The sequence below is a fragment of the Fistularia commersonii genome, chromosome 10, assembly GCF_037954325.1.
Source record: "Fistularia commersonii isolate RoL2024-O1a breed Wild chromosome 10, RoL_Fcom_v1.0, whole genome shotgun sequence".
In the NCBI taxonomy this organism is placed as follows: Eukaryota; Metazoa; Chordata; class Actinopteri; order Syngnathiformes; family Fistulariidae; genus Fistularia; species Fistularia commersonii.
The window spans coordinates 20,110,292-20,135,222 of NC_141293.1; the positions used below are offsets into that span (position 1 = coordinate 20,110,292).

Below are 24,931 nucleotides of genomic sequence, written 5' to 3' on the forward strand. Positions count from 1 at the left end.
TTGATAAACTAATCCCTTTTTTGTCTTTTGCTTCATATGTTTTAACAGTTAAGTTAACAAAAATGTGTACATAAGTTAAAAATTGTAACTCAAATGTGCTATATTTTACATACCAGCTCAGTTTAGCATTCACACTAACAAGGAATTTCTTTACCTGCAATGATTTTATAACTACTGCAGGAGTCACTGTTGGGGGACCAGCACAGTGTCAATACAGTGTGTTCATACACTCCTGGAGGTGGCATCGTCCCGTCACTACTTAGCTGCGGTGTTTGCGGGCTTCTTCCAGCTGTTAAAGAGATTTTAAACCTTTAGTTGCGGTGTTTGCGGGCTTCTTCCAGCTGTTCAAGAGATTTTAAACCTTTAGTTGCGGTGTTTGCGCCTGTCGCCGTTTGCCGCTGAATCCTGACAACATCGTGATCTTGAAGGGCTTTAATATTGACGATAATATTTGTACCTTTAGTGAAGAAAACATTGAAACCACTGAACATAGATTTTTCTCATAAGAAAAAGTACAGGGCTCTTGGGCTAAATCTCAAAAATGGGTTGAAGACAATTTTCCATCGTCACTAGTTTCTTTCTCAAGACATGACATAACATTTGGTTTACTTTTAAGCAACAAAAGAGATGAATTATGTGTCCATGTTATTTTAGGCCTGGCCAAGTTCTTCATACACAAAAACAGAATACAAAAATGTGCCCCTAATTTTACCCTAACCCTAACCCTTATAAACTATTTTGAATTATATAAAAGATCCTTACAACTTATGGAAAATTCAAAAACCAAAAAATATACAGTTTGATGTCTGAGATTTCTTGAGAACCACCAAGTTAAATACATGTTATATTCCCCTTGCAAGTTTTTTTTTTTTTAATTAAGTAATTTATTTCTTATTTTATTTATCTATCTGTTTCTTTAATTATTTTCCTCTACTTTCTTTTTTTGTCAAGCATTAAACATTTCTCACAAAGGTGAGGTGCAGGCCTCCTGGGGAGGCGTCACTATTAACTTCTGAGTACATACAGAACGAATGTCCTTCTGTCCTTTGCTTCCTCATCCCTGGTTGTTTCATTGACAGTCGATTTAACCTTGCCATGTTTATTTGTACATACAGTATGTTTATATGTTTATACTGTTGATGTTCAATCCAAAAAATAAATATTGTGATCTTGAAGGCGTACATTCTTCCCTCAGCCGCAGGGAATCTTCAAATCTTTGTAGTTACAGTTAACAGTTAAGACAATTTATATTTTATCTTATATTTCATTGTATTTCGTATTCTTCCTCCTTCCTACTATTATCTATTACTGTTATGTTTTTACTTGAAACTCTGGCACAACAATTTCCTTCGGGATAAATAAAGTTGATAAAACCTTCCTCCTCTGACGGGGTGTAAAGTCTAAAAACCAGACGATTGAAAATGTTCTCATCTGATATCGCTTTACTTTGAATCGACGTGAGAATGTTGTTTACTTTTTGTTTTTATTTCTTTTCGAAATAAATAAATACGTTGCTGTTTGGATCGGACACGCCGCGTGCACGCGCACTGGGCACATCACCTAGGCGACGGAGGCGCGCCGCTCTCTCCTCCGTCTACTCCTTCTCCTCCTCCTACTTCTCCTCCTCCTTCTTCTCCTTCTCCTTCTTCTCCTCGTCCTTCCTCGTCGTCCTGGTCCTCAATGATCTGCCTGCTCCTGTCCGTGTTCGCCCAGCTCCTCCGCTCAGGTCGGTGCTCGTCGTGTTCGTGTCTGTTAGCTTCAACGGCCGTTAGCAACCCTCTTAGCATTTAGCATTAGCATGCTACGTCTCTCCAGCGCGGCTCTGGCGGCGCGTCCCGTTGTTCCGGTAAAAGACGAGATAAGAAGCCGTGAGTTTGTGTCCGTGTGTGTTTAGCGTGTGTCCAGCCTCACTTTGCATTGTGCGTGTGACCTGGCCGCCTCCTGTCTTCGCACCGAGCCTCGTCTGGCGGCTGGATCCCGGCGGCTGGATCCCGGGGCCAGACGCCTCGCCGACCTCAAGGATCCAACGTGGAGAACAACCATGTGGGACAAACACACATTTCCAAGGCGTTATCCCTACTCTTCTGCCTGAAATTGGATAAACGGGAGTGAAGATCCACTTTCCCTTCCACTGAGCCTCTAGTTGACGTCTTCTCTCAAACGTTGCAGATGATCCCTAAGAGAACAATAAACCGAGCGGCACTAAACGCGTCTGTGAGGTTTGGAATCCAACGTGTGTAAATTGGTGTGTGTGTGTGTGGACATTAAACACACGGATCAAAACGACGTTTCAGTTTTAAACTCTTTCAGCTTTTGCTGTCACAGGAAAAAGATGCTCAAAGACGTGTTGGCGCAGCGAGTGTTTCATTGCATTTTAAAGAGCATTTTATTGGAGTTATAACCACAGATAACTTCATATGTGTCTCTTTTTTGTATGTCATCTTTTTAAAATGTGCATAACGTCTTTGTGTCGTTGAAGTACTTTTGGTGTGCGAGTATAAACAGGGAAAAAGTGTCAGATACTTGATTTGCCACGCTGTTACGAGATAGAAAGCAGCTCCTGAGGAGAAAACATGTGAGCATCATTGTCACGGAGCATGTTGGACCGGCTGGTGTCAGCCCTGTGGAGGCCGTCCATCCTGGGGAGGCTGGAGGCCGTCAGCCCTGGGGAGGCCGTCCATCCTGGGGAGGCTGGAGGCCGTCACCCCTGTGGAGGCCGTCAGCCTTGTGGAGGCCGTCAGCCTTGTGGAGGCTTCCATCCTGGGGAGGCGTCAGCCCTGTGGAGGCCGTCCATCCTGGGGAGGCGTCCGCCCTGTCCTCCGTGTCCAGCTGTCACCGCACACTTTGCGACGCCTTTCAATCTACTGTAACCTCTGCTCTCTTTGCACACATGTTGCCTTCTCTGTGTTTCCTTGGCCTGCAGGCTGGAGTGGTGTGAATGAGCGGACATTCATCGCAGTGAAGCCGGACGGCGTGCAGCGGAGGCTGGTGGGAGAGGTCGTGCAACGCTTTGAGAGGAAAGGCTTCAAACTGGTTGGGTTAAAACTCATACAGGTGTGTGAGGTGCAGGCCATCTCTACTGCATCAGTGGATTGCTGAAAAAGACACAAGCAATAAGTAAAGTATATGTGTGTGTGTGTGTGTGTGTGTTTCAGGCATCTGAGGACCTTCTCATGGAACACTATCGGGACCTGAGGACCAGGCCGTTCTTCTCTGGTCTGATGAGCTTCATGAGCTCTGGACCAGTGGTTGCAATGGTGAGAGGAAGCTCTGAATCGTTCTGTCCTGTTTTGTCATTTTGCTGTTTCGTTCACGTTTCCAAGTTTGAAATAGAGCCAGAAAGTGTTGATTGTAAATAACCAAACAGTGATTATGTATCCAGATTTTGTTATTCAAATAATGTTAAATGACAATTACAGTTTCTATATTTTACAGTTTCATCTTCAGTTCTGTTTGGTTCAAACATTCTTTGGCCCAATTTCTTAAGCGGTTTTACTGTCAGAAATATTCTTTGTCCTTTTCTCAGCCTGCTTAGCGATGAGGCAGAACTGCTTTTATTCAGGTCACAGATGTAAAGTGGAGGATAATGCTGCTTTGAAACTGTGTGTGTGTGTGTGTGTGTGTGTGTGTGTGTGTGTGTGTGTGTGTGTGTGTGTGTGTGTGTGTGTGTGTGTGTGTGTGTGTGTGTGTGTGTGTGTGTGTTCAGGTGTGGCAAGGCCTGGATGTGGTAAAAACTGCTCGCAAGATGCTGGGAGAGACCAACCCTGCAGACTCACAGCCCGGAACCATCCGAGGAGATTACTGTGTGGAGACGAGCAGGTAACTTCACCTGGACGTCTGACTTCCATACGTGTCCAACGTGTGTGAACTCAGTTGTGCAGCTCCACTGCAGACCCGCAACAATAGCTCATGTGGGATTTCACTGACTGTAATTCCGCGTTATGAATTAGTAGAATATGAAATGAGTAGATTCCATGTGTGTCCCTCTAAGGGGCGTGGAGGTGTTTGTCTTTGGAAGCCGACCTTCTCGGTTGGACTCCCGGCTCCTCCTAGTGTTGTTGAGAGATACACTGAAGCGCTCGCCGCTCCCCTGCAGCCTCCTGCTCACGCTTCATCCAGGATGGCTTCATTGCAGAAAACCTATTTCCCCACGGGGATTAATAAAGGATAAATTATTATTATAAGTGTGATAAATCACGCTAGATGGAATCTGCCATTAATTTGTCAGTTGAACTACACGACGCCCGGCCTATTCATCCGTGTTTATGTGTTTTCGCACCAAAGCAGGAATTCTGTTCATATTAACCCGCACTGCTAAACGTCATCGTAGACATTTTAAGTTGAGTGTCTTCCGACTGTTACAGGGAGACGTAAACAGAACGGCCTTTGTCTGTTAATGAAGTCAAACTATCGGGCAACGGGTTCTATCTGGTTTGTGGCGCAAAGAGGATGTAACCTCTCGGCGAGAGGAACATTGAGTTACTGCTGGCCGTGCAAAGCGAGGATTACGGTTTTATGTGCGCGGCAGGAACGTGATCCACGGCAGCGACTCGGTGGAGAGCGCGCAGCGGGAGGTGTCTCTGTGGTTCGGGCAGGACGAGCTCCAATGCTGGGAGCAGAGCGGCCGCCCCTGGATCTACCAGTGACGCCGGGCTCGTCTTCCTCCGTCCTGCGGCTCCGGCGTGCTTTACCTCACAGCAACAAGAGACGGAGTTACCCTGAAGTTACCCTGAAGTTACCCTGAAGTTACCCTGAAGTTACCCTGAAGTTACCCTGAAGTTACCTTGAAGTTACCTTGAAGTTACCTTGAAGTTACCTTGAAGTTCCCCTGAAGTTCCCCCGCCGCCTCGCTGCCTCCCTTTCCTCAAACTTGAAGAACACTTGCACTGCATTAAGCCAGCTATCGTTCCTGCAGTTTGTTCTGGCCGAACGCAAGCCGCTGCGTAAGCAATAAGATGATGCTCTCAGAGAAGCAGGAGGTAAACCGTTCTACTCAAGTCTGCATTGAATGTTGCTTTATTGACCCTGTTGGAAAATGGTTTACCTATGTGACAAGATGTATACAGATATGCTTGTATTTGTATTCTTATTTACTTTTGTATTGACTTAAATGATGCAAGTTATTTTCAGTATTTCTGAACGGCAGCTGCACGCTGGCGCCTCAGTTCGAGGTCGGGGTCAGACGCCGCCGCCGCCGCCGATAGAAGATCTCATCAACGATGGGAGGCCGTAGCTTCATGAAGCTTTGCTTTGGCTTTGGAGATATAATTCCAATTTCTGCTGAAATCACACATCAGGTATAAAACCGACCCATGAAGTATGCCAGTGTGCTGCATTTGAACTGGTCTGGATCATTGTTTGACACCACATTCGAATCAAATCTGACATGCAGTTTAGTGATATTGCAATAATCATACATTTTTTTTTATTCTTAATTTTCCTGATACTTTACTGGCCATCTCTCTATAATTAACATCTAATTTGCTCACTTTATGGGAGTTTTCTTGCACGACAAAATTGGATGACTAATTTTGATTCATCCTCAGGTTCGTTGATGATTATTTGTCCTATTTTGGTATTTTTAAAGGTTTTGCATTTTTACATTTTTTTTTTACATTCAAGTGAATTCATTGAGAGATGAAGATTTTTCAAAAGAGGATGGATTAAATTTGTAAAGAGTTTTCAACACGATAAAGAAAGCAAATTGCTAGTTTTTATCTGACAGTGGATGTAGATGAATGTAAAAATGATGGCGTGGAATTTCTATAAGGAAATGTGTTGTCCAATATTAACAATATGATTGAATGTTTATTGAGGATTTGTCCAGTTTGAACAAACTGACTCAGGGGAATACTTGAATTCAATGGAAGCTTTTAAAAAATAGGATCAATACTAAGTTTCCAGGAGCACAAATCTCTGAGAGTTTAGTTTTAGCATCTCAGGCGTCTTCTGCACTGATGTGAAAACCCTCTGCTTCAAACCACGCTTTTCTAAAATATGACCGAAGTGGACTTGAAATCAATAAATCCAGTCCTTTCCGAGTGAGACTTCCTGTTATTGTTGTCAAAGGAAAGAAACCACATGCAAACACACACACACACACACACACACAGAGGCCTCTTGGTTTTTCTGCACACAAATATGTTTAATATTTAATCCACACAGATAGAGATCGATGCATGAATGTCCATATTGAACAAAGGATGGGCTTCAGAGCATGTGGAGATTTACAGTGATCCCTGTACACGGAACGACAACACCTTCACCCTCCCATCGAAAGCCGGTCCGAGGGGGTTCGGAGGGTTCGGGGGGCCGAGGGGGTTTCTGGACTTGAACCCTCAACGTGAAGCCCAACATCTGCGAGCGATTACAGCGACCCCGTAGCATGTAGACGCCTTCTGAAGCGAACTGAAGCGGCCTGAAGCGGCCTGAAGCGGCCTGCTCGTGTCGGCTCCTGCTTCCGCAGCCGGCACACATGGACCATCAGTAGAAAAAAGAAAAGTGTCTTAAATCAAGACATTTCAAACAGATGTCGCCACGAGATCAGATTTGAACGGTTTTTGGGTTGGAGCGAGTGAAAAAGCTAATATACATTTTTATTTCCAACAGAATAATATTTCCAATTTGTTTATTCTCTACAATCATATCTTTGTATCGGCATCCGTCCGCTCCGATAACGCCTTGGTGGCATCTCTGCTCTGACCGGCCAGGGTCTGGATCGCAGCAGAATGCTCTGCATTGAAAATCACACGGTCCTGTGGTGGAAATGCAATCATCCCCTGATATCCCTGCTCGCTCTTTTCTTTTTGGTACAACTGAAGCATTCCTGGGCTTTTATTTTCTTTGAAAGGTATGACAGATGACAAACGCAACGGAGGAGAAGTCTGGGGCAGTTGCAGGACTGTGGAGGTCACTCTAGAGGGAGACGTACTGTGCTGGCGGTGGATAACAAGATGGATACAGAGGGGGGAGGTAGTTATGAGGCCGGGTTACAAGGCTCATGATAGTTACAATGCCTCGGGCGGGACAGGAAGAGGATGGCAGGCAGGGGAGGATATAATAGTTACAAGAGATGGTACACAGCTTGGAGGGTCTTATTAGAGCCGAGGGGGAACTTTTACATGACTGTGGGTAATTACAAGGTGAGGGTGGCTGGAAGCTTTCGGGGAAAAAAGAAGGATCTTTGAAGGAGGCCTTAAAGCGGAGGCAGGAATCACTCGGGGACGTAGGACACCTGCCAGACGATGATGTGGCTCCGCTCAGCTTTGCACAAGGCAGGCTTCATCTGCGAGGCCCCGCCGTTCTCGCCTTCCTCCGTCTCGTCATCTTCTCCGTCCCCTGGAAAGAAAGCAAACTCTTTGAAACGTGTCCCCTCGCGGACCGTCGCTCATTTTACGTCTCATCTTTATTTAATCCCGGTAAATAATATGTTGCATCTGTGATTTCTGCAACCCAGTGACCATTTCCAATAGATGCCGGCCGACTCGTCCAGGGCTCGGCAACCCGCAACACCCAAAGAGACATTTGGACCCGGTTTCCTCGGACAGAAAACACTGGGAGCCGCAATTACTTTTTGACGTCTAAAATAAAGGTACCACTGTATATATTGCTTTTTATTACCTTTACACTTTGTATAAACAAGCGTGTAGTGTGTTGCTTCTGAAAGTCACAGAGAAAATTAAATTTTATTTATAATGAACTCATTTTGAGCTTTGGGCTTTCAGAGCGTGTAGCGGAGCCTTGACCTGAATTTTAAAAATAAATCGGGAAAATATCACTGTGTCAGTAAACAATAAAAAATAATTATTTGCAAAATATCTTCATAAATATTTATTTTACCAGGTTTATGGGACTTCTGCTCCTGAACTTCTGCGCACAGCATCTGCACATCGGGACTTTACCGGCTGGCGGGTATACCGGCTTCCGCCAGTGTGACGTTATTTTGAGCGGCGAAAAATAATAAATGTAATTTTATTTAATCTTTCAAGATCACAATAATCTTCCAACTTAGAACTAAAAGTTAAAAAAAAAAATAACACAAATGAAATACACTTCAATTAGATATCTATAATTTATTTTCCCAAGCCGCTCGGCGCCGCAGTGTAAAGATGGAAGAGCAGCGGGTTGCCGACCTCTGACCTCGACACACTCATGGGAATCACCCAGATATAAATGTCAGTTTGCGCGCACATCTTTTCTCACACATTTCTACATCGTCCTCCACACACTTACAAATGCACGGTGCTGTTGTTGATGGGATTCAAAGAAACATGTTATTCTCTCCCGATTTGGACGAGTGCTTCACTTTGAAATGTAAACATCTCTTTTCCGTCGATTGATGAAGAATAAACACACGTCCCGGTCCAGTGAAAACAGATGAGAATATTATCTTGCAGTCCTTACAGGAAGCATCATTTAGGTAGCGCCTTTTAGTCGGTGGGATCCCAAACATGGCGGCTGACTTATAGCGGTCAATTCCGCCGCACTTTCACCGAAGGTAAACGTGCACAACGATTGTCGAATGACTTGGGTTCTCAGGTGGGTGCTGAGTCTGCTCACCTATACGGAAGTCGATGTATCCCTCCCCTCCGCTCAGCACCAGCACGTTCTGGACGCTCTGGGCCTCCGTCTCTGGAGGCGCGCTGGAACCCTGTCCCTCCGACGGACTGTCCAGCACGCTGCCGTTCAGGGTGGCCAGAACGTTGCCTTTCATAAAGGAAAGCATGGTGGGATTTTCAAGATTGAAAGCGTTTACAGTCACACGGACGGCGTCCGAACGTGTTTCCCCGTACGGTGAAATTCCTACTTTGCTGTCCGCCGTGCATGGGGTTATGTGCCGGCAGAAGAGTGTAAACACTGTAATAAGTATGATCATAGATATGAATGTGGACATTGCAATAGAACAGCGAGTAGAATACGGCGCAATAAGGTGCTGCAAAAGTAGCGGCGTCCGAAGCGACTGGCTGAAACGGAAGTGGAGTTGTGGGCCGGGCAGGTGGATGTAGAAGCCGCTCTTACCAGGAACCGAGACGAAGAACTTGACAGCGTCCCGGTGTCCGTGGAAACAGAGCTGGGCCTGTGCCATGGAGCAGTACGGAATGAAGCTGCCGCTGCTTTTCTCCGAGCCGTCGTCGCTGTACACGTGGATCACTCCTCCGGAAGATGTCGGAGACACCTTATTGGCTGAGACAGTAAGACAGCAGGAAGACCGCGATGAGAAACCGTCCGGCCGCCCGTCCGGGTCACGTCAGATTTGCTTCGGTAACGTAACGGAAACACCGACAATATCCACATCTGAAAAATGTGAAATACTGAAAGACAGGGTTTGCAGTATCTAACACCACAAAGGCCCGGCATGCAATGAATCTGATCCAAACACATTTTTCTAAATTGACAATAATTCATTGAAAGGTAGAAAGATACAAAGAACATGCAAAGCAATTAGAAGTTCCTGCATCACGGGAACCGGACGCCACACTATATGCTAGCATCACCACGGTTACCTTCTTACATGGCGCGACAAAAAAAAACTATTACTTTGCACGCTATTTCATCATATATTTGGAAGAAGAATTACTCCTCATGTTCATTTGTTGTTTTTGGTCAGGAAACTAAAATGTTCCCAAAGCGCTTTGGCTGCAAGTCCTTCACGCTGCATCTTCAGCGGCCCTGAGCTGAGCTGAGGTGTCCCTCCAGTCGAACCCCACGGCGTCGTTAGTCCAAATGTTAGCGTAGCATCACAGGCCCAAGTACACCGAACACACTCTAATATGTGTGTATCGGTTTTAATAGAGAACTGGGAAGTTGAGATCAGTTTGGTCGAAACAAAAAGGAAAATAGTCGTGACGTTGAATTTCTAAAAAAAAAAAAAGCAGAAATAAAAGTCAGTCCTGTTTGTTGACGAGTTCCTGCAGTCTGAACCTAAACTTTTGTGCACGTGACAGGTGGGCTGAGGTTCTGAAGGCCCGATCCATATGAGACGTGCTCGGACAAATCCCGATAATGGATCTACAGGTACGGCAAGGGGGGAAATCTCTGGGGCCAAATTCACCGCGCCGTCCAATCTGCAGTGATAAACTTCAGAGGGATCGGGCGGCGCGTCCGAGGGTTGAAGAAACTTGAGCCGCTCAAACGTCTCAATCTGAGTCTGTAAATTCAACCTCTCAAACTGCTGAGCATAAACACTGATGTCATGCATCAGGAATCAACCTGTTTAGGCCAGAAGTTAAGTTGTTATGGGACATTTTAAGTGGTCTGACACACCGTGAGTGTGTGTGTGTGTGTGTGTGTGTGTGTGTGTGTGTGTGTGTGTGTGTGTGTCACAGCCATGCTGAGGGCGTGAAGGTGGGAAAGAGGAGGGGGTTGTGGCAGCAGGAGGTAGGAAGCTCTCCCACTTACCCCTCAAACCCAGGAGCTGTCCCCGGTGAAGGACCACCGCTACAGGAGGCGGGGAGAAGGTTGGGAGGAGAGCAGAGGAGAAAGAGTAGAGTAACAGTCTGAGAAGAAGAGGTGAAACTACTGATGGAACAGGAAGTGGACAAAAGATGGGACGCTGGCGGGAGGCGGGGGGGTCAAGCCGACCGAGAAAACAGGCAAACGTGTTTAATGGGATTCTCTTCGATCGACAATAACGTTACATCATCAGGGATCGACGTCATTTTTGATACAAGTCAGCTTTATGATTATATTCCTTGAGAAATGAGCCTGCGGGAGATGTTTTCAGTCCAAAATACCCAACGCCTTTCCCTAATTTGGAGCTGGATTCTAACTGCCACAAGAGCGTCGTTTTCAAGCATCGGAGATGGAATTTCATCAGCGGCGTCACAATGATGTGTAAAATGAGGCGTTAACTTCTGTTTAGATCAGGCAGAATGATTTATGTGTCAGATTCCTGCAAATGTGGAAAAACAATCGCGTCGGTCCCTCTACGCCGACGAGTATTTACCAAAATTGGATTTGATCCTGTTTTTATAAAAACGAACATCATGTATTTTCTGGACTTCCACCTCGGTTTGGACAAGGATAGTTGTGCGTAAATGAAACTCACTCTCTGTCAGCGGGATGGAGATGATGACGCCGTTCCCCGTCCCGACCCACAGCCGATTCCCACCGATCAGAAGAGCCGTGATCCGCACGAAGGAGAAGCCCAGCTTGCCGGTTCCTGTCGACGCAAAGCCGGTCAGCCGAGTGCGGCGGCGGCGCCGGGAACCCGAGGAGAAAGCCAGAACCGGGAGACGCCTCACCCAGCATCTTGCTGACGTACGGCTCGATGTCCACGTCCTGCAGGTGCTGGTGTGTGTGCGCGTGGTAAAGCCGCAGGGTGGAGTCCAGCCGAATCGACACCCACACGCCGTCGCCGATCCACGCCAGCTGCCTCACCTGGCTCTCCCTGCGCGGGTGGGCGTCGAAGGACTTCTACGGACACACGGCGGCGGGCGGTTAGTCGACGGGCCGGCGGCGCGGGAGGGCGCTCCGAGCTCACCTCGATCTGCATGCTCTTGGGCTGGATCACGTGGATCTTGTTCTTGTAGCCGCACCACACCTTGTCGTGGACCACCGCCATGCAGCGGATGGAGTGATGGGGTCGGCCCAGGTCCATCAGGTGGTAGTTGGATAAATCCCATTGGCCCTCTGCATCAGAATGCAAAGCTCTTTGTAAACCCGTCGCCACGTCCGAGCCACGTTGTCGCGTAAACTCGCGCTCTTCCTTTATCCATAGAGACACGAGTCGTGTCGAATCGACACGAGCAAACTTCACGCGTGTCCGGGTCTCCGAAAACGGTCGGCTTCTCTCAACAGATGGTTGACTTCATCGACGCTCAGCGAATATTTCGTTTTACAAAACCAAAATACTCAAGATGTGGAGAGTTTGTAAAGTGAACGTTATCACGGCAGTTTAATCCATTTTCAACCGTGTGTCATCTAGTCCAGTGTTTCCCAACCGCATCAGTGTGCCGTGAGAGATCATCGGGTGTGCCGTGGAAAAATGCCCACTTTCACCCGATTGGTCCGTAAATTATTTATCCAACGTAAATAATGTGTCTTCCTATGTCTATGAGGGCAGCGGGAAGTGAATTAACTTGTGCATCTGTGTGTCAGAGTGATTAGTGATACATTTTTAAAATAAAAAGTACTTGTATCTGCGTAAACAAACAGGCAGCATTGTTGAAAACGACCAAGACGAGTGAGAAAGCAGTGAAAGCGGCTATAAAGTTGCTGAACTCGTCTCTAAATCCAAACAGCAAAACATTAATACTACTACACTACTAATACTACATTAATACGACCTGCCGGCTAAATCATTGGAGAAGAAAAGCTCGGCTCTGGCGTTGATGAAGAAATAGAGGTCTCTCTTAAATAATAGCATTCCAGACATATTGATGACACGTCTTCAGACATTGAGAAAAGTGTTCTGGAAAAGTTGCACATCAGTGGGAAATTTGCATCGCAACTTGACGAATCTACAGATATTAGATATATTAGATTTCACACGAAGTAAATCGAGACGACGGTTTCATTCTAATTCGTTAAAAACTGTTTTTGACATATTTATTTGGTGGTGTGCCGTGTGATTTATCTAATGTAAAATATGTGCCGTGGCTCAAAAAGGTTGGGAAACACTGACCTGGTCAAAGCAGGAATCATCAGTTCACGGGTCATTAAGGACCAGAAAAAAGCATAACGTCCTTCCGTTTGTAAAAAAAGTGTATTTTTTGTTTTTTTCCGACCGCACTTCAATTGAATTTGTTTGATACTTTCAACAACATTTATAACGTAAACAAATAGAGGCAACGTGGAGAAAAGGTTTCTTTCCATTACCTTCTGATCTGTGGAAAATGGCGAGGGTTCCGTCGGCGAGCGCGACCAGCACACGGCCTTTCACGTGTCTGCAGGTTCAAGACAGGAGGGTTTGGGGAAACACGGAAATGCACGCGTCCATTCATTCCTCATCTACATCATCCGGCTGGACCGGCTGCCGACGAGGGCGGCACGTGCACAGACACACGACTACTCACTCGCGCACACACACACACACACACACACACACACACACACACACACACACTCACACACAGCAAATTGACCCGTTTGATCATAAGAGGCGGCGACGATTGTCTTACACCAGACTGAGCACCGAGTCTTTGAGTTTGATGGAGTGGAGACATTTCTTCCAGTTTCCCACGGCGGAGTGGACGTAAAGCCTTCGCAGAGACAGACGCGGGTTATATATGTAATTATATATATTTATGTCTGGAGAACTTTCTGAGGAGATTCGTCCGCTTGACTCACCAGCCATTCTGGGCCCCCAACCACATGGTGGGAGCCACGCTGGTGTAGTTCTTGGCTTCTTCACCTCCTTCCTCTGCCTCGGGAGGGACTGAGGTCTCCTCTTTGGACTGGCCTGTGCCCCTGGAGGACGGACAGCAGCACAGGTTCGCACATTAGAAGACCTACCTCATCTATGTGTGTGTGTGTGTGTGTGTGTGTGTGTGTGTGTGAGGGGACGGGGCTGTTTGTTTTTGGTTTTGGTTTTCAAAAATCACCACCAGAAGGAAATGAATGACAGATTTTTGCCATGGAAACATTTTCAGGGCTGGGATTGAGAAAAGGCCCTTTTATGGAGACATTGTTTCTCCATCGAAACAGTGGAGAAGCTGGAATATTTAGAGGTTGATAATTGCATTATCGGGCCGTTATCACAAGCTCGGCGTCGCAGGATTCAACGACGGCGGCGTGTAAACGGTGCGTCCACATCAAGATGAGTGACGCCGACGCTGAGATGAAATGTGCCGCTCCCGAGCTGCAGGAGAACGCACGCCGACGGAGAGCGAAAGCTAACTTTGCAAAGTCCACGGGACGCTCCGACGTGCACCGTGCGCTCGGCGGAAAAGGCAAAGTTCTCACGACGGCGGGCAAACGCGGACCCGCGTGCGGAAGAAGCTCCCCGCCGGTACGTATTTCCTGTATATTCGTCGTGAGCGAGCAGGCGGACGTCGACCGAATACCTCTCGGAGGCATCGGCCGGACGAGAGGGGGGGTCGGTGAATACGTGCTCGGTAAACGGTCCCGGCGGGCCGCATCCCAGTTCCGTTTGGTTGGCGGTCGACTCCGGGACTTCGGTGGCCTCTGTGGCTTCCTCGGCCGACTGTGCCGGCTGAATCTTCCCGTTCACGGGCGGCGCGACGGGGGCTGAAGCACAACACCGCTGACATTAATGCACAGTCTGGAGGCACTGACACCTCTCTCACCTTTCTGCGGTAATGCAAAGATGCACGAGCATGTTGGATATGCCCACCTTGTCCTTTGTCCATTATGGGAGTGTCAGTGCGTGAGGAGCAGTTGCTACGGGCAACACTGCAGTTAGTGGCGCAACCCACTAGCGTGATACCAGCCAACATACCCTCCACGCTGCCAGTGTCCTCGCTTCCCCCCGCGCCACCATCACCTGGATCCAACACGATCTCTCCCGCCGGGTAGTCGCTTTCGCTGGCGGCTGGAGACCAACACACACACGGAAATACACACCACTCGCGTTTCTGCGTGCGCAGAAAAAAATGCACGGATCGCATTTTAGAAATACGGTTTGGATTCTGACGACACGTGCGTGGAAATTCGATCGCGAAAAAAAGGCGCGGGCCAGGAAGCCGGTCGGAAGTGGATGTACCATCTTCGGCCGGGTCGCCGCTAAACGCGTCGCGTCCGACGGCAAAATAATACAAATCGACACAAATCAGCAGGTTTTATCAGGATCGCCGAGGGAGACGACGCACATCGTGTGAGGAATAGAGGACGGTCGCGTTCACGGTGCACAGAAACACCTTCACTCGTTGCTATCTGTCCTGGAAATAACAGCCATAGATTCAGGTTTTACAAGTAAACCGCCAAGTGCTTCCGCTTTTACCGGTTCTTGATAAGTCAATAGTGAGTTAAACAGCATCACCTTCGCTTCTAATTGATGTTAACTTAAAATAACCACGAGAGCGGTTACATTTGCAGGTCTGTTTGTGTGAAGCCGGTCTCACCTGGCACACTGGAGATGCAGAGCACGTGAGCGTTGCACACATTGAACTGGTCGACCAGCGAGCCCGGCTGATTGGCGTCGATGATGACCACTTTGCTGGCGGAGTGCGTGCTGGTGAGGATCCACACCCGGCTGCTCATGGTGTCTGTCTCCTGGAGCTCCTTAGACTGGGAGGGTCCAAGACAAAGATGCATCGAAGGAGCCGAAAAGATGGGTTGCGGGAAAACACCGAAACCGCCTTCGAGCGTCGGTCTACCTTCCGCTTCTCCGGAGAGTTGTGGCCGCTCTTCTTGTCAGCCTCGTCCTCGTCGGCGTGCAGGGGGTCGCCGCCGCCGCCGGCCGCCTTGAGCAGCCCGGCCTCCGTGCAGGCCGCCCTCCATCCCGTCAGGTCCACGCCGGCCGCACACCACAGCTGGAGGGAGCGAAACGGGGCCTCTTTTAATCCTGATTCCAACGTGGCATGTAACCGTCCCGTGCGTCTCCACGTCTTTCCAAAACACAATACCTTTCTGTTGGGGTCCTTCTCGACCAGCGGGCGGCAGTACACCGGGACCGGGACGTTCTTCATGCGGCTGTCCTCTTTCTCGTTCGCGGCCTACGGTCGACGGGAACAGAAGGTCAGAGGTCGAGCGGGGACGAGCCGGGCGCTCCGAGCCTCCGCTTAGCGGCCATCGGTGGCGACACTGGGCCGCGCGAGCGCCGTTTCCATGTGCGGTGGCATACGGCAGGGATTCGAGGAAAATTCCACTCGCGTTCGTTCATTCATACAAGCTTCATCTCCGCTGCTGCTTCGGCCTTTCAGCGCCTTTTGTCTTCGTTTTGTTTCCATCTTGCTATATTCTTTATTAGCACTGGATGATTCCCTGAAGACGGGCAGCATCTCATCTGTGGAGCCACATATTTGTGTAAAATAGGTCTAAAAATATGAAACAATAATAACCATAAGGCTAATCAGAGGATTATATCATCGTGTCATTGACTGTCGATTTCAGGGTTTTGTTCCTCCAAACAGTGAGGAAATTCCTCCGGATTTCTTGAATGATTATTTGTTTATCGAAGAGAGATTTCTTTCTCATTTTGAAGTCGACGCGTTCGGGTCATTATTTTCAATTCATTTCCCAAGACTTCTTACAAGAATCTTAAAATGGAATACGAATGACTTGGAAACGCCAGCACAAAACCAGACTTCTTTTCAATCAGTATGAAGAGCAAAAGAGTAAAAAATGGAGTTCACTTTTTGTAACAGCTTTAGATGAAGTCTGCCATTTCCTAATCTTGTTGTATTTATCCAGAAACAACGAGACGGGCGCCCGACGCTTGCCGTGCTCTTCATCGGCCCGGTATTATCACAAGAACGTGAGAAAAACAACCCAAATCATCGGCCCGAGAAATGCAAAGAGCCGGCGAGCCGGCGAGCCGGCGAGCCCGGAGCCTTTCACGCAAGTCCTACATTGCACATCTGTATCCCGAGTGGAATTTTCCTTTCAAAAAGACAACAAGGAGATCAGCACAGGTATTAAGAGACGACGACGAGGTCATGTTCATTCGGGCAGGTTGAGACAGACAGAGGTTACGGGTTAAACGACGCTGGCGGGAGGAGAGAAGCTCCGAGACGGAAGCTTCCAGAGAGAGGAGCGCCTTTTTGGAAACGCTGCGTCAAATATGGCGACCGGCGTCGTCATGCCTCGAGAAATGTTTCCATGCAGTCCAAGTTGGTCTCTCAAAACTCCTCCCCGTTGTCATCATCTTCACGTCTTCCGCGTTTCGTTGGCCTAGTTTGGGTTCGATTCATCCTGCCAGCTAATAGTGGAGTCTTGGGAGGAGGGTCGGAGGGGAGGATGTGGTGCGAGTGCATGCTGGGACTCTGTCGGTCTCACTTGCCTGTTGCCTCTTCAGCGGGCTGTCCTGAGCGCTGTCCGTCTGACCGGCCGTCTGCGGGAGACCAGAGTTAGAGCCGCCTGCCGACCGCCCGACGACCGCCCGCCCTGGGCCGATATCCATCAAAGGATCAAGCCGGGAGGCAAATCCGAGCCCGGATCGGTCGGCCCGCCGTCATCGCCCGACGGACCGTCGCCGATGTCAAGTGTCGCCCAAAAGTACACGGAGCAACACGTGCAGCCGCCTCCTCTGTATGTTGAGAACAGTCCTTAGCATCATGCTACTTTCAGAGCGACGCGGCGGCTCAGCCGGTGCAGACGCAACTCCAATCCAGCTACCGTCACATCTCACTGGTCGCCGTCGATGGATGGAAACAGCCATCGGCGGTCGAACGAACGCGGCAGAATCAAAACAATAACACACACCGGCGTCCCTCTGGGCGTCCCAGCGGTTTCCCAGCGACGACCAAACCGCGTCCCCCCGTCGGAAATGGCCGTTGCCCAGAGCGGCGGATTCACCCGTGTGTCTGCAGACTTTTACGCCGACCCTTCTTCCGCCACTCGAAACAGGATAGATTCATGTTTAGACGCAACAAAAGGGGGATGGTATTTTAATCGAAAGACGGGAGCTGCCAGTAAAAATGCACCAAACTCTCACGTTAGGAAACTCAACATGTCACTTATTACTTCCACAAGCGGCTCCAATCCTGTCTTTGCACTGAACTCTTCAGGGAAATCACAAGCGCTCTTTTAAAATCCGCCGCTCAATCACGTTTGAATAATTCACTAGAATATTATGGATTTTGGTGTCACGCATCTTCCGTCCCCTTATGATGTAAGAGGGCAAAACTACTGGCGTTTCATAGAACCAAATGTATGAACTAGTAATCCATTCAGCTCATGAAAGACTTTACATGTATTAAAAGATTTGAAACATTTTGGGGGGAGTTTATTTTTCATTGCATCGCCAAAAAGGGAAGTTTGTTTCTACCGGCGTGGAATTCTAAAGAAAATGCGCAGTCGCGGGTCAGACTGCTGTTTCCAAGCACGTCTGAGCGGCCAAACATTAATCTGATCGCCGTCATCTATCGGATAATGAATAGAGACGTTATGGTTAATTTATGATGAAGATAACTACCGATCCCTTTTACACGGCGACACCTTCCAGTGGCTGACGGGTAAGATTACGACTCCATGCAATCATCTACTTCTGTGAGACTTTTCACTTTATTTCTAAATGAATAATTCCTTTCATTATGTGCAAAATACGGCGAAAAACTGTGTGAAGTTTTAATTTGAGCCGTCGACCGCAGCGCTGGTTCAGAGCCGCAGGAAGTGAAGTGACTCCTGAGCCGGCTCGTCAGTCAGCTCACGCCGACCGGGTCAAGATTGAGTGACCATCATGTATGCCACGCAGCCGAGGCCTCGCGCACGTGTGTGTGTGTGTGTGTGTGTGTGTGTGTGTGTGTGTGTTTCTACCTGTTTGAAGCGTGACGGCACGCTCCAGCCACACGCCTGCATGATACCATCATCGCGGCGCATGTGCTCGCGCACCTGCCGGTACTGTTCCCGCCGCTGCTCTCGGCGGGCCAACAGTGCCGAGTCACTGAGGAGAGACGCAACACCGTTACTGGCCAGTCTGGAAGCAACCAAGAGGAGGAGGGGGAGAAAAGCCAAGCGTTAGCGGCCGGCCAGCAGCGGCAGGAAGAGACAGAAGCAAGAAAAGAGCCACGGCAGTGAAGCTTTAAGCCAAAGGGTTTGCATTTCGTTGGAGGCTCAGATCTTTCAAGGTCTGCAGGACCGTGCTGCAGATGTTCTACCACTCGCTGGTATCCAGCGTCATCTTCTACGCCGTTGTGTGCTGGGCAGCAGGATCAAGACAGCTGACGCCAACAGACTCAACAAGCTCATCAGGAGAGCTGGATCTGTCCTGGAGTGGAGCTGGAGTCTGTGGTGCAGGTGTCAGAGAAGCTCCTCTGCATCATGGACAAGGTCCATCACCTCCTGCATGGACACCGACGTCCCGTCAGAGCTCCTTCAGTCGTAGACTGATACCACCAAGGAGCTCCACTGAACGCCGCAGGAGGTCTTTCCTACCTGAGGCTTTCAGACTTTTTAATTCCTCTTCCTTCAGCCGAAGGGAATCTTCAAATCTTTGTACTTAAGACCTTAAAACACTTCATAGCCTTAACCTTGACACTTTATATTTATTGTATTTCTCATTCTTCCTCCTTCCTACTATTATCTATTATTGTTTTGCTTTTGCTTGAAACTCTGGCACAACAATTTCCTTCGGGGTAAATAAAGTTGTTCTATCTTATCTTATCTTATCTTATCTTATCTTATCTTATCTTATCTTATCTTATCTTATCTTATCTTATTTCCCCCCAACTGATCATCTGAGCTCCAAGCTGCAAGGATGGATTTGCTCCCGTCAGCCATGCGACGCCGCTGGTCTGGTGGGCGAGCGCCGTCTCCTGCTGCTGTTTCGGGGGGTTTTGTTCGGCTTCCGCCGTTCGAGCTGATTCGCTGGTGCGTCTTGTTTGTCGGTTTCTCGTCAGGATCCGTCGGATCTCGAGGATTCCGACCGCTTAAGACGACACCCGCCTCGTTTCGTGCACGTGGGTTCTGTCACCCTCCAGTGCGATAAAGTAAATCCAATATTTGAAGTAAAATGACCGGCTTGTGAAATTGTGAAAGACTCTCGCCTCTTCTACCGAGTTCTGATTTGGAAAAATGACATTTCTTGGCCCAAATTTAGAATATCATTTCCAATATTCTGTATGGGAATTGAAGTACGGGGTACATTCCAGACCAACATCTGATTTACTTTCTCTATCACAGTGTTTCTGAGAGGTTTAGATGAGATATTTGCTTCAGTTTGATGCGATCGCCCCCGAAAATCCGCCCGAGCGAGTGAAGTCGGAGGGGCGACGCATCCCGAGGCGGAGCGTCGAAACGGCCGGCCGGCGGCGGTGATTCGGGGCGAAGCAGGAACGGAGGAGGCGGCGTCAGTGAAGGTCGGGCTCGCCAGGTTTGCTCACTCTTCAGGAAAGAACTCCAGCGTGCGGTTGGACGTGGAGATCTGACACATGGTGTGGCTGCGACGCTGGGAGAAGCCGGCGGCCGACGGAGACTTGTAGTGGATGTTGACGCTGTAGTAGGGACGCTTGACGGGCGGCGGGCTGGACGAGGAGCTGAACAGACGTGCAAAGCTTGGAGAAGGAAAGACGGGAAATGCATTAAAGGTTATCATACATGGCAGACAGTGGGTTGTATTTCACTGCTGAGGATTCAGAAACTAAAACGCAGGTTCTCACAACTGCCAGATGGTGGACTTCTTCTTCTCCTGGATTGGAGGACTCTCTCGGGACGCTCTGAGAAGAGAGAGTTGTGACTTGAAGGAAGACGACGACAAACAACGGCTTCTTTCTGTGGTTCAATTCATGTTGCTTTTTCCAGAAGGTTCACACAGCGAGAGCGTAACATCTTACAGAACCACCGTCAGCACGACATTTGGTTTTTAGGTTTCCATTCCTTAGACTTCACCTATCTTCTTCTTCTCCTCTGGTCTTTCCCCTTCGGGGTCTCCACAGTGAATCCACCTCCTCCATCTCACCCTGTTCTCTGGATCCTCCTCTCTCACACCAACGACCTTCATATCCTCTCTCTACATCCATCCATCTTCTCCTTGTTCTTCCTCTAGACCTCCAGTTCCAGCATCCGTCTACCGACATCTTCCCTCTCCCTCCTCTGTCCATGACCCAACCTTCTCTGACCTTCTCTCCAAAACATCTACCAAGTGTCGTCCCTCTGATGGACTCCTTCCTGCTCCTCTCCATCCTGGTCACTCCCAAAGAGAACCTCCGCATCTCCATCTCTGTGACCTCCAGCTCTGCCTGCTGTCTTTGGTCCCTGGAAGTGTTTCTGGTCCAGACCTCATGTCTGCTCACCCCTGTCTTGTTCAACCTTCTTAACTTAGATTTGTTCTCATATAAAGATCTTTCTGAAGCTACTCGTGGCAGCAAAAGCAGACGACACTGCTTAGTTTTCCTTTTCTTGTCGTGGCTCCAGGGTTTCTTGATCTACCTGATCATTTCCGTCCACCGCACGGCCTCCTGCAGCTCCATCAGCCTCTCCTTGTACTGGTTCCTCTCCATCAGCACCCGGGCCATCTCCACGCGGGTGAACCGCCGCCGGGTCATGGTCATGTCCCCGTCCTGTATCGGCGATGAAAACTGGACACCCAGTTGATTTATTCCATCACACAATTGTCAAAAAAGAAACATTAAGATGCGGATATTTGTTATTTTGGTCTTCTGGGAGCTGGCGGCGAGTGGTGAGGATCCTGGGTCGACTCACCTCATCGCCTCCTTCGTCCTTCGAGTCCTGAGACGCTCCGAGAGCTTCAGCTCTTAACCTGAAACACACACCGTTCACCCGTCAGCTGCAGGGGGAAGCAAAGCACGGAGTTTCTGGGAGACACATCGATGTTGCCCCTTGATTTTCACCAAATAAGGGCTCAAGATATTCTAGTGTTAACAAGTTCAGACAATAAGCGAGTAAAGTTTTCACTAAATGTTTTGCAGCGACTGGGCAGGGAGGCGGAAAACTTGAAGATTCCCGGTCATCGAGTGACGTCCTTCTCGGATTCAGGAAAAAAAACATTTGCTCTTGTTTGAAACCGGCTGAAAGTCTTGGTTTAGGGTTAATCTCAAATTATTTTGCTGCTCAGACTCCAAAGCTGTAGCTGCGAGTAAAGATGGACATTAAAATGTTTTTTTACACCGCGTCACACCAGAGGTGACCTTTGACATATCATTTTTTTAACTGTTTATACAATTTCCTACTTTAATTTATTATTGTTATGTTTTACTTGAAACTCTGGCACAACAATTTCCTTCAGAATAAATAAAGTTGTTCTTATTCTTCAATGATATATTAAATGTTATCCAGGAAGTGACCTATAAAAACTGGATGATTAAAAAGAAAGAAACCTGGAGCGACTGCCATCATAGCTGCGGCTCGGAGAGAAATAAAGTAACGCTGATAAATAAACATAAATAATAAATATAAATAAATAAGTAACGGTGATAAATAAATATAAATAATAAATATAAATAAATATAAATAATAAATAAATAAAGTAACGGTGATAAATAAATATAAATAATAAATATAAATAAATATAAATAATAAATAAATAAAGTAACGGTGATAAATAAATATAAATAATAAATATAAATAAACATAAATATAAATAAATAAAGTAACGGTTTGCCCGTGATTCCTTCGAGGAGCTGACGAACACGAACATCGTGCGGTCGCGTTCCTTCTCCGTTCTTATGACGAGTCGAACTCCCGCATCACTGACGAGACACTTCGAGGCATCGGCTCAAACGACGTTAGTTTATCAGGAATGAAGCTTCTCTGACGGCACGACGTCGGCCAAATGCTTTTTAAAAGTGCGTAATAAAATCAGGTAACGTCAGCAACGTAAAACCGTCACATTCCTCCCTCTGAGCTCCTCAAGCTCACAAGAAAACTCCTCCTCCTCCTCTGACCTCTTCAGCTCCTCCTCCAGCTCCTTCACTCTGGCGTCCACCTTGTTCTTGGACTGCCTGACGGCCTCCAGCTCCTCCCGCAGCACCTCCTGCTCGCTCGACAGCTCGTCCACTTTGGCGATCAGGTCGTTCTTTACGATGTTGAGGGCGTTTCTGTGCAGGGAAATGGAGAACATGTCGCTCAGATATGTAGATGCGTGCCGGCGGTTGTCGTGCAATCAGTAAACGTTTGAAATGTTTGTTTCAATCAAATATTGTGTTGCCGCAGAGAATCCTTCACATTCTGACTTTAAATTTAAAAAAAAAAGCATAACTGACCCCTAAAATATTTCTGAAGCCCCGACTGGTCTGTTTGTCGGGTGATGTTCTCAGATAAAAGTTAGCATGAGTGCATCCTAAAGATCCACAGTTTGTTGTATCTACATTCCAACCTGGACACCAACACTGAGGTCCAATGCATTTCATTTTTACAAATTGATTGCAGTGTTGGGAAAAAGAAACATGTGGACTATACGGCCAAAAGTCTGGTCTCCCCTGTCTTGACTCGCATATGGACTAAAGTTCCCGATCCATCGGGTTCAGGATGTTCAGGATGTTCACCCTTTGCAGCTGGAACAGCTTCAAGTCTTCCGGAAGGTTCTCCACAAGCTTCGCCTGGGTGTTTATGGACATTTTTGAGCTTTCTTCTTCACAAGAGGTCCCACGCTGATGTTGGAGGAGAAGGCCTGGTTCTCAGTCTCCACCTCATTCATGCCGAAGCTGTTCTATGGGGTCGAGGTCAGGACTGAAGTTCATCCCGGACTCGTCCCTCAGATCATCAGATGGAGAAGCACCGTCGGTCCCTCCAGAGAAGGCGTCTCCACGGCTCCAGAGTCCAGCATCTCCATGCTTCACACCACTGCGTCCCAGCTTGCGCTGCACTTTGGATGCAGCTGCTCCAGGGAAGCCATTCTATGAAGCTCTCCGCTCACTGTTCCTCAGCTCATCTGAAGGACGCATGAAGTGCGGAGGTCTGCAGCCGGTGACTCTGAAAGTCGGGAAGACCTCAGCATCCCCTGACCTCCATCCGTCAGATTACGTGTCCTAACACTTGGCGGCTGCGTCGCTGTCGTTCCCAAACACTTGGTGTTCTTCTAATCCGTCTGACTGTGGAATATTTAGGGCTGGACTTCTTGCATCAGGTGGCCTCCGATCGCGGCGCCACGCTGGAATTCACTGAGCTCCTGAGGGCGAATGTTTGTAAAAACAGCCTGCATGCCAAAGCGCTGGACTCTGTCCACCCGTGGCCGCCGGAGGGATCGGAACACCCGGCTCCCATTATTTGGACGGCCGACACCATACTTTTGGCCTTATAGTGTGTATGAAAATATAATCTTACTTGGTCTCTAGGAGTTGCTTGTTCTCCGTCAGCAGGTTCTCCACCTCCTTGCCCATCCCTGGAACAGTCACATTCACCTTTTAACTCACGGCGCACCACAACCACAGAACACACTTTCCAGGAGCCGTCGCTTTATCTGACGCAACACAAAGGACGAAACACTCCCACCGACAGAAAACGATGAACCCGTTTCTATCAGATAACTCGGTTCTGACTCTGGTACCATGGAGCTCTTTGACTAGTTTCCCACTGGACACTCAGAGGAGACCAATGAATGTTATTTCCTTAGAGCTAAGAAGGGAAACTGAGCGACTCCATGTGCAGATATGCTTTCACAAATTCACACTATGAGATAAGTGTGTGTGTTGTCGCTGGCGGTGGACTCGGCATTTTGACATGCGAGCAGAGAAGCGCATTGCAACGCCGGCCATGCAGGCAAACACATGCAGCGGCAGAAACCTGGTGCAGCTCCCACAGTCTGGCTGATGGAAACAACATGAAACAAGCAAAAGAAAAACAACTCTTTTATACTTGTGTCTCTACATATATATGTCTTCTTCTTCTGCTTCTGCTTCCTCTTCTTCTCCCCTGGTCTTTTCCCTTCAGGGTCTCCACAGCCATCTTCTCCATCTCACCCTATTCTCTGGATCCTCCTCTCTCACACCATCTACCTTCATATCTTCTCTCACCACGTCCATCCATCTTCTCCTTGTTCTTCCTCTAGACCTCCAGTTCCAGCATCCGTCTACCAATACATTCCCTCTCCCTCCTCCGTCCATGACCCAACCATCTCTGACCTTCTCTCCAAAACATCTAACATGTGCTGTTCCTCTGATGGACTCATCCCTGATCCTCTCCATCCTGGTCACTCCCAAAGAGAACCTCAACATCTTCATCTCTATGACCTCTAGTTCTGTCTGCTGTCTTTTGGTCATTGTCAGTGTTTGTAGATCATCTCACCAGCGTCTCCTCCACCTTTCCTTTCCTTCTGGCTGATAGTCTGGTGTGTATATATACGTATGGATATGCATATTTACATATTAGATTTACACACACACACACACACACACACACACACACACACACACAC

At 48.1% G+C, this 24,931-nt stretch overlaps 2 protein-coding genes across 25 annotated transcripts in view; one reads left to right on the forward strand and one right to left on the reverse strand.

Moving 5' to 3' along the window:
* Window positions 1–1,539: 1,539 nt before the first annotated feature.
* nme3 (NME/NM23 nucleoside diphosphate kinase 3) lies at window positions 1,540–6,041 on the forward strand. The gene is made up of 5 exons (XM_086154312.1): window positions 1,540–1,726; window positions 2,924–3,054; window positions 3,156–3,257; window positions 3,707–3,819; window positions 4,529–6,041. Exons 1-5 carry the CDS (start codon window positions 1,681–1,683, stop codon window positions 4,644–4,646), a joined length of 510 nt encoding a protein of 169 aa, XP_086010438.1. The 5' UTR covers window positions 1,540–1,680; the 3' UTR covers window positions 4,647–6,041.
* Window positions 6,042–6,120: 79 nt separating this feature from the next.
* Window positions 6,121–24,931, reverse strand: part of mapk8ip3 (mitogen-activated protein kinase 8 interacting protein 3) — a 36,392-nt gene continuing 17,581 nt past the window's right edge. For 12 of the 24 annotated variants that reach the window (XM_086154300.1, XM_086154302.1, XM_086154289.1 and 9 more), the window contains 23 exons: window positions 23,842–23,899; window positions 22,464–22,616; window positions 21,262–21,319; window positions 20,989–21,137; window positions 20,220–20,276; window positions 19,944–20,114; window positions 18,379–18,538; window positions 16,904–16,954; window positions 15,528–15,617; window positions 15,279–15,434; window positions 15,024–15,189; window positions 14,297–14,494; window positions 14,007–14,190; window positions 13,291–13,410; window positions 13,122–13,202; window positions 12,820–12,887; window positions 11,483–11,631; window positions 11,244–11,415; window positions 11,048–11,161; window positions 10,399–10,437; window positions 9,019–9,183; window positions 8,560–8,706; window positions 6,121–7,338 (listed from right to left, as the gene is read on the reverse strand). In XM_086154300.1, the coding sequence (XP_086010426.1) occupies window positions 7,214–7,338; window positions 8,560–8,706; window positions 9,019–9,183; window positions 10,399–10,437; window positions 11,048–11,161; window positions 11,244–11,415; window positions 11,483–11,631; window positions 12,820–12,887; window positions 13,122–13,202; window positions 13,291–13,410; window positions 14,007–14,190; window positions 14,297–14,494; window positions 15,024–15,189; window positions 15,279–15,434; window positions 15,528–15,617; window positions 16,904–16,954; window positions 18,379–18,538; window positions 19,944–20,114; window positions 20,220–20,276; window positions 20,989–21,137; window positions 21,262–21,319; window positions 22,464–22,616; window positions 23,842–23,899 (2,831 nt within the window). In that variant the 3' untranslated portion in view covers window positions 6,121–7,213. The remainder of the gene's footprint in view (window positions 7,339–8,559; window positions 8,707–9,018; window positions 9,184–10,398; window positions 10,438–11,047; window positions 11,162–11,243; window positions 11,416–11,482; window positions 11,632–12,819; window positions 12,888–13,121; window positions 13,203–13,290; window positions 13,411–14,006; window positions 14,191–14,296; window positions 14,495–15,023; window positions 15,190–15,278; window positions 15,435–15,527; window positions 15,618–16,903; window positions 16,955–18,378; window positions 18,539–19,943; window positions 20,115–20,219; window positions 20,277–20,988; window positions 21,138–21,261; window positions 21,320–22,463; window positions 22,617–23,841; window positions 23,900–24,931) is intronic. The other 12 variants (XM_086154306.1, XM_086154291.1, XM_086154308.1 and 9 more) reach the window with 11 other exon arrangements.

Excerpts from the sequence above, each read along its gene's own strand:
- nme3 (XM_086154312.1), top strand. The coding sequence starts at position 1,681 with ATGATCTGCCTGCTCCTGTCCGTGTTCGCCCAGCTCCTCCGCTCAG. Across the intron at positions 1,727-2,923 it reads CGCCCAGCTCCTCCGCTCAG|GCTGGAGTGGTGTGAATGAG; the intron begins GTCGGTGCTCGT and ends CTTGGCCTGCAG. Across the intron at positions 3,258-3,706 it reads CTGGACCAGTGGTTGCAATG|GTGTGGCAAGGCCTGGATGT; the intron begins GTGAGAGGAAGC and ends GTGTGTGTTCAG.